This window comes from Sarcophilus harrisii, chromosome 3, assembly GCF_902635505.1.
Source record: "Sarcophilus harrisii chromosome 3, mSarHar1.11, whole genome shotgun sequence".
Lineage (NCBI taxonomy): Eukaryota > Metazoa > Chordata > Mammalia > Dasyuromorphia > Dasyuridae > Sarcophilus > Sarcophilus harrisii.
This window is the reverse complement of record NC_045428.1, coordinates 84,111,298-84,119,190: the sequence shown is the minus strand read 5'-3', so window position 1 is coordinate 84,119,190 and position 7,893 is coordinate 84,111,298. Positions and strand designations below refer to the sequence as shown.

At 44.2% G+C, this 7,893-nt stretch overlaps 1 protein-coding gene, 2 non-coding genes and 1 pseudogene across 3 annotated transcripts; 1 reads left to right on the top strand and 3 right to left on the bottom strand.

Moving 5' to 3' along the window:
- Positions 1–269: 269 nt before the first annotated feature.
- LOC111720274 lies at positions 270–400 on the bottom strand. Its single transcript, XR_002770023.1, has one exon. It is a non-coding gene; the product is annotated as a small nucleolar RNA SNORA31 (small nucleolar RNA).
- Positions 401–1,309: 909 nt separating this feature from the next.
- On the bottom strand, positions 1,310–5,647 carry TPT1 (tumor protein, translationally-controlled 1). The gene is made up of 6 exons (XM_031958397.1): positions 5,418–5,647; positions 5,027–5,100; positions 4,040–4,230; positions 3,505–3,610; positions 2,798–2,914; positions 1,310–1,530 (listed from the first exon to the last, which is right to left on the bottom strand). Exons 1-6 carry the CDS (start codon positions 5,443–5,445, stop codon positions 1,528–1,530), a joined length of 519 nt encoding a protein of 172 aa, XP_031814257.1. The 5' UTR covers positions 5,446–5,647; the 3' UTR covers positions 1,310–1,527.
- On the bottom strand, positions 1,607–1,735 carry LOC111720273. The gene has a single exon (XR_002770022.1). It is a non-coding gene; the product is annotated as a small nucleolar RNA SNORA31 (small nucleolar RNA).
- Positions 5,499–6,349, top strand: LOC116422246 (annotated as a pseudogene).
- The last annotated feature ends 1,544 nt before the right edge of the window (positions 6,350–7,893 follow it).

Below are 7,893 nucleotides of genomic sequence, written 5' to 3'. Positions count from 1 at the left end.
GAAATCAATTCAGACTTGTCATACTGCTGTACTTAATCTTCATCAAAACTCCTGCAACAAATCCTATTTCAGAATTAGACCCATATATTCAAAATTCTAAATTATCCCAAACTAGAGAACCTGCCCAAATCAAAATGTCTAGAGAAAATTGACAGGAGTGGGATATACATTTTTGTCAACTTCCATTCCAAAATGCCTATGAATAAAAATTATAAAAGGATTCTAAAATATTCACATAAAGCCTCTGAGGCAATGAGTTTTCAGTCACCTCTTGTATTCCCCTATTCAATCTAGACTGCCATAATCGGGCAGAGAGAAAGCGCGAGGAAAATTTTTCTTGCATCTTTGTGGAAACCTTAAAAGCAGACATAACTGCTCCAGGTCTGTCAAAGAGATGCATAAATGATCATGTGACTCATGTGACATCTACAGAACAGGGGTTTTGGTTATTTTTTGAAACATTAACTGCACTCCTGTGAAAGCTAGTTATGGCTTGTCAATCTTCCTTCCCCCTCCATTTACCTGAAAGAAAAAAAAAAGATAATTTATCTCAAAATTCCCTAATTGCTTTCTCTTATCTTAAACGTCTCCTTCCCTATTTGGTTAACATGCATTTTAAAAGATACATACACTCCCCTCTTCTACTTTTCACTATTAAAAAGCTGAACAACCTACTCAAGAGTAATCATGCTCATTTCCCAACCTATTTTCCATAAATTAAGCTACCCACTCATTAAAAGTCCATTTGAAAAAGTAATCAAGTATAAAATATGTAGATTCAATACTGACAATCTTTTACCAGTTGCCCATCACGTGATCTGCCAACTATGTATCCTTATCTACAATCCCCAGTATCTCAGGGGTGTTTGTCTCCCTGCTGACTCAAGGTAAATAACCTGAATTTAAAGTTGGTTGATAAATAAGCTCAGTCAGTACTCAGCTTCCAATTGTTTTACAGTTTCATTTTATTCAGTTTGGATGTAATCTCTTCCAGAGTTATCTCTACTTCAGCTTGTAGATGAAATGAAAATGTAGAAAGGTCCACTTCATATTGTTGGCACATTTGTGGGCATCTCTTCCCTTATTCGATTCAGGTTTAACTAGCAAACAGAATTTAATTCCAGTTTCACAAGCAGTCAACTGTAGAAAAGTCTATCTGAAGAGTCTTATGCAGAAAAGTAAGTCTATCTGAAGAGTCTTATGCAGAAAAGTAACCTAAGACCAGGCAATGATCTCTACAATGATCCTTGAGGTACAATTGTAGCAAGTTACTGTAATTTGAGCTTAAAAAACATTAGACCAAGAGGAATTCTCTCAAATGGGTTTAAATGCGTTTTATTTTAGACAACCTACATGACATGTTTTTAAAAACAATGCCTCCACTCCAAATAAATCAAGGTCAAAAATAAATGAATAAAGCTCAAGATGACATCAGTCCAAGTTTGTCCAAGTCCTGGTGTTGTGTAGATGACAAAAAGCAGCAGCCAGTTATGATGACAGGTGGTTCAAAGTAATCAGCTGAATTTGTTACTGCAATAAAAGGAGATGGGTTAAAAGGGCTCCCCCCAATATTAAACAGATACAACAGAGACTATTTCTTTGGTGTAAATGTATTCCTCTATTCAATCTGGGCTGCCACAGAGAGACAGACAGAAAGCGCGAGGACTTCTCTTTGGCACCCTAGTGCAAACCAGTGAACAACAGTAACTTGTTCAAGGTCTATCAGTGGATGCAGGTAAATGATTTATCAAAGCTGACCTAATCCCTAATAAACAGAATTTTAAACTATATAATGGCTTTGCTCTCACTGTTCCCAATTTTCCAAACCTTATATAGAAGCATAACAACATTGTTCTCTTTTCTAAACATGCTGAAGCACTTTTGGCCTCAACCTTTTCTGACAACTCTTAGATCTGCATTGATAGTTATATGCATCTTATTGGTGATTCCCCCATGTATGGGGGAGTATGGGGATAAAAAAGAAATTAAAAATAAATCCTACCTTCTACATCCTGTTAAATTGAGACTTTCCACTCCAACATGACTATCTCTACTTCTACATTTTCCCTCATCACCAACATAGGATCTTCTTTAATAACTTTTATTTTTAACTTTTCACATATTACCTACACAGGACCACCTTCAGGTCAAAAATTCAGGTTCTCAGTTCTGTCATCTATAAACTAAGAGTAATTAGTTTAAGTGATCTTTCTAAGATAGTTCTATGATTCACACAAATCTTCTGTGAACTCCTTGTACCCTTGCTCCTATAGTAAACTTACTGGCCTTACAAAACAGTAGACTCAAGAAATGGTGACCTGGTTTTTTTTACAATTGAATTTTTTACCTCAGTTAAATCATCAGCACTAATCCTAAACTAAATTATGTTATGATTATTGCAAATGAAATGGAGCCTTGCAAATGTAAACAAGGTTATAATGCTTTAGGTTAGTATGTCTCAAGGTCAAAATGTGAACTCTTAAATAGATTTTGAAATATCCACATACTTGGTCCAATAGGATAGGCCCATCTACCTAAACATTTTCTATCAGTTAAATTTTTAGTACGATTTGAAATCTATGGACATATGAGTAATTTCAGCATCTAAAAGCTAAGTTTTATTACAAAATCAAACTTAAAACAAGACAAAAAATTAGATCTGGATTGTGTGGAAAAACATTAAACTTTTGTGGCTTTTTACATTATCCAAACCTAAGTTACAGTAAAGAAACCTAACATTCAACTATATTCGATTTAAATTACTTGTTCTGTACCAAAATATTTTATTTTTACTTACACATTTCTCCATTTCTAAACCATCCTTAAAGAAAATCATATATGGGGTCACACCATCCTCACGGAAGTCCAAGAGAGCCACCATACCATCTGGATTCATGTTTTCACCTATGAAGAACTTTTGAGGGGAAGACCAAGAGAGAAACAAGTGTCACTAAGTATGATTTTTATCACCATGAAGATATAAAACACTGGGAGATTCTATATCCTTTTCTGCCCCCTTAACTTCCAGTTCTAAATTTAAGGCCTTTGATATGCTGCACCAAATAGCTTCCCCATTCTATTTGTATACATCCATGTTAAGAATTGAGATCTATAGGATAGGGGGAGGATTACCAACAAAAGCACAGCTGGAATTCCAGCAAGAAAGACTGCCTTTAAGGAGTAACAAATCTTTCTGAAAGCAGAGGGTCTTGGGAAAGTTAAATCATTCTGATTCTGATAGAACATGTCTCTAGTACTTTTAAACAAACTAAACCCTGCTCTGGAACAGCCTCGAATTTTCCAAAAAAAAAAAAAAAAGTTCTATCAATTGGGATTAAAACCCTATAGAAGCATCTTGGAGACATTATACCAACTCTAATGGCATCCAAAATTAAAATAAAACATCCCACAAGTTAGCAAACTATACGTACTCCTACCAAAGTGCCCAAACGGCTTAAGTAATCTGGGGAAAACCAGTTAAATCTGCAACTTGAAGATATTTACCTGATAGTTTTTAAAATTAGCAAGGATATGTTTGATTTGTTCTGCAGCTCCCGTCATAAAAGGTTTTACTCTATCTGGCTTGTGTTCTTCAAGTCTGCCTTTGATTCTAAAAGAAAAGATTCTATTTAGTAGTTTCTTAAAATACCGATTCCAAGAAAATGAGTAACTGAAATTATTTTCTCACAATTAAATACCCCAAAGAAACACACAATATTCACAATAGTCGTGTCCTTGCAACCTACAACATCCAAATTGTAAAATTCCTCAAAATGTCAGCATCAAGAAGTCAATACAAATCCAAAGGATTAAATTCTAAAAAGGCTCGCTTATTAATCATTGCTAATGACAGTCTCATGCAAACAAAACTTCAACTATCCCAATCCTTTCTTCACAACGCTCACCTAAAAATCTGGGTAAATTTTTACACACTATTTGGTGCCATAACTCTTAGATCACTTAAAACCATTAGATTTTAATTCTGAATAGATAAAGTTCAAATCTTTAAGTCATTTATAAAAAGACATTAATAACTCACGATTTCATGTAGTCTTTGATGTACTTTTTGTAGGATTCTTTTGTGAAACTAGTTTCTTGCAGATGATGGTTTATTACTATGTCAACTCCAGTGATTACAGTGGCATCTGTTCCTTCACCCTCAGGACCTTCAGCAGAGGCATTTCCACCGATGAGTGAATCATCAATGGTACCCTCTGTCCTACTGACCATCTGGGTTAGAAAAGGAAAGGCAGAGAGGAACACAACAACAACAAAAAATTAAGACTCTTATGAATAAGATCTAAGCTGCCCGTTAAATGCAGTCCAAGAATAACATTAAGTTAGCCTTCTTGTTTGGCTTCCTCTTCGTATACGCAACTCCCAAGGGAGGAAATCCCCTCCGCCAATTCGAAAACCTGTTTTGCACAATAGTTGCCAAAGAACACCAGACACTTAAGTGACAGCCAGGGCCAAGGGCTGCGTCCGAAATGGAACCTGAAGAATCCCCGACTTCCTTTTGCAACGAACCGATTCCCTGCATCCTAGTTGCTTCGGTAAAGCAGGATAAAATAAAGGTTCCATGCAAGTCAGACAAAGGCTGAGAGAGGCCGCCGGCTTTCCGGTTAACGCTTGGGTTTAACTTGGAGCAGAGGAGCCGCGGCCTGCCCGGCCTGCCCCGGCCGCGATCTGGCGCCGGGGACTTCCCCCGGCTCCCTCCCGAGACAGGCCAGTTTGGTCAGGCCTCCCTCCCCCCTCCCGCGCGCGGCCCGGATGCAGGGAGCCACAGGCACCAGAGGTGGCAGCAGCAGCGCCCCTCGGGAGCGGGCTCCGCTCCCTGACCCCTCCTGGAAACTTGGGTCTCGGCGGGGGCCTCCGCCAGGAGACCGCGTCTCCTCCGCCAGGAGGTGGATTGCACAACCTCCCTTCCCCGCGTCACCGCGCCTGCGGCCTGGGCGCTGCGGAAACCCGAGCCACGCCGCGCCGCCGCCCCCGCCCCGGCCCCGGCCCGACCCGACCCCGGCCTCACCTTCCCCTCCACCTCCAGGCACAGCCCGTTCGCGATCTCCCGGATCTTGTAAATGTCGGAGAACATCTCATCATCTGCTCGGGGAGAGACAGTATTGGGGCCCCGGCTCACTCCCCGCCAGCCCCTTCCCGGTTTTCTCCAGCACAGACCTCGGCGATAGTGCCGCCATTTCCCCCCCTCCCGGGGGCCGCCAGCCCCGCGCGCGCGCCATCTCTCTCTCCCCCTCCCCCCCGTTAAAACCCCGAGCCCATCCGGGATCTAGAGGCCTCGCGGCGGGCGCGCGCCGCTCCTCCGAGCAGCGGCGGCGGCGTCCACCCTCCTCTCCCCTCCCCCTCCCAGTTCTTCCTTTTCCCCAGCGCGCGGCAGTAGGGGTCGCGCGGGCAGCACTCACGGCTGATGAGGTCCCGGTAGATGATCATGGCGGCGGAAGGAGGGAGGCGGCGGTGGCGGCGCTAGCGCTGCGGGGGCCCGGAGCTCGGTGTGAGCGCGATGCAGCCGGAGCGGCGCTTGGGGGGGGAGGGGGGAGCGGGCGGAAAAGGCCGAGTCAGCCGCTCCCCAACCTCATATAGAGGGCACGTTCCCCCTACGTCACTGCCCCCCCCACCCCCGTGCATCCGGAAGCCCTGCAACCGGGGACGTGTCACGCAGGCCCCGCGGGGGAGGGGGCGTGGGGATGGAACCGAGAAGCATCCAGGTACTTTCCCGCCAAGGCACAATGCTCCGTTCCAAAGGGGTCGACGTATCCCCCCGTGTCCGGGGGGAAGGGCGGAGGGGCACCAGACCCCGTCTGGCTTGGGGGGGGTCAGCGGGCTCACCAGGGGTGCCCCCGCCGGAAGGGGGCGGGGCTCGGGTAAAGCCAGGCCTCTCCTCGTTGGTCACGCCCCTGGCCCCGCCTGCCCCGCCTCCCTTCCGCTGGGGGAGACCAGCCCCTCAGTAGTTGTACTGCGGCGGAAACCTCGTTGTGTCCCGGCCCTTCGCTCCCGGAGGTGGCTCCTGGTGTGCCAACGGACTCCCGTGGCGAGGAAAGTCACCTCCCGCTGCCGCCCGTTAGTGTGGTAGAACTTTGGGGGGCTCGGATGCCCCCCTTCCCATCTTTGGCTCTTGGTGCGCTCCCGCTCTGCCGGACTGCCTTTGTTACGGGGGTGGGGGTGGGGAGGGAAGGGCTCCGAGCCGAGGAAGCGATCGGGAGGCCATTGGAGGGTCCGCCTGTCCTCGCCCCTTCGCTTAAGGCACCCCGGGCCCGCGCTTCGCGAGTTCCCCTCTCACGTCTGTGAAGGGGACGGCGCTTGCGGCTACTTGCGGCGCGCCCCGGGCGTGTGGCTCCTGTCCGGCCCCATGGGGTCAGCCACCGTGGGCCCGGAAACCTGGGGGGGGGGGGGGGGGGTTGGGTCCTGGGCTGTGCGGGAACCGGTGGTTGGGTCTTCCGTGAGTATGTACCCCCCAAACGGCAAACGCGGCCAACGGGCCGAGAATCTTTATGCTTTTGTTTATCCGGACTTAACAGTGACGGAAATTATGTCGATAATGCAAATTAAACTTTAATCGTTCTGCCTGCGTGTTTTTTGGGAAACCACCTATCCCAGCATGTCCCTGTTACATCAAGCCTCAGTTTGCTCCTACAACGAATGCCTTTTGCTCCCAGCTTTAACCCTCCCTTGCCAAGCAGAACAAATCTGACCTACCTTTCACAAAGAGGCCTTTCAAATACGGGACCTATTTAATCCTATCCAATTTAATTCCACAAACATTTATTTAGCTTCTTTTATACGTTAAGTATTAAACTTAGGTGCTAGGGACACTTAGGACACCAAAAGTTTCTCAAGAGGGAATGCCACCTTCCACGTTTTCTCGGGTCCAGGCTAAATGTCCCTCTTGATAACATCCTAGATGGAGAGCTTGAAATACTTAAGATGTCGTTTAGAATATTTTACAGACTTTTAACTTAATGTTGCTTTCTTGTTCTCTGAGCTGTGGATCTATAGCTGCACAAAGCAGAGACAGGTAAACCTGGATAAATTCAGTAGCAATATAATTCATCACTTTCAGAGTGAGGAATACCGTTTGCAAACTGGAAGTTCTCTAGTGGTAGACCTCCCCTTGTTGCAGGAAAGGTGGAGATTTTATACACAAATCATTAGTGGGAAGGGAGAGGACCATATGGCACATCTATAAGATAGGTAACTGTAGAGTGCTTTGTAGGACAATGATAAGGGGGAAATTACAATTGGTGCAGTATAATAGATGTATTAAAACTGACAGCTTTATGCTTTAAAAAAAATAATTAGGGAAATTGCTGAAAAAAAGTGTAGTTATATATGAATATGATTAAATATTCAATAAGAAATGATAAATATGAGGAGTTCTGAGAAACTCATCAAGAATTTATGCAGATTAAAATAAGCAGAATCAAGAAAATGATGTGTATAATGATTGTCATTTTGTAAATATATCACTATAAGGTTGAACTCAGACTAAAAGGAAAAAAACAAAACTAAGTGCAATCTGTACTGGAAAGAAGTAGTGATACATTGTTATTTTTCAGTCATACCCAGCTAAGCTCACCAGGCCCTTTTTGCCTCGACTATCTCCTAAAGTCTGCCCAAACTTGTTTCCTTGACACTATTTATCCATCTTATGGTCTTTTTTTATTTCAGTCTTTGCTCCTATCAAAGTCTTTTGAACAAATCCTGTCTTCTCATTATGTGTATAAAGAATTTAAGCTTTGGTATTTGCCCTTCAATGAATAGCCAGAGTTAATTTGATTAAGTACTGATTAATTTGATGAGTGAAACATACCTCCTTATTGTAGAGGGATGGGGACCTATTTAGTGAGAATAAATATATATTGTCAGATAATCAAGAGAGTT

What these genes read in the sequence shown, in the direction of transcription:
- TPT1 (XM_031958397.1), bottom strand. Translation starts at nt 5,445, where the DNA reads ATGATCATCTACCGGGACCTCATCAGCC. An exon ending in GCCTGGAGGTGGAGGGGAAG is followed by an intron (nt 4,231 to 5,026) that starts GTGAGGCCGGGG and finishes TTTCTAACCCAG; the next exon opens with ATGGTCAGTAGGACAGAGGG. An exon ending in CTAATTTTAAAAACTATCAG is followed by an intron (nt 2,915 to 3,504) that starts GTAAATATCTTC and finishes TCCCCTCAAAAG; the next exon opens with TTCTTCATAGGTGAAAACAT.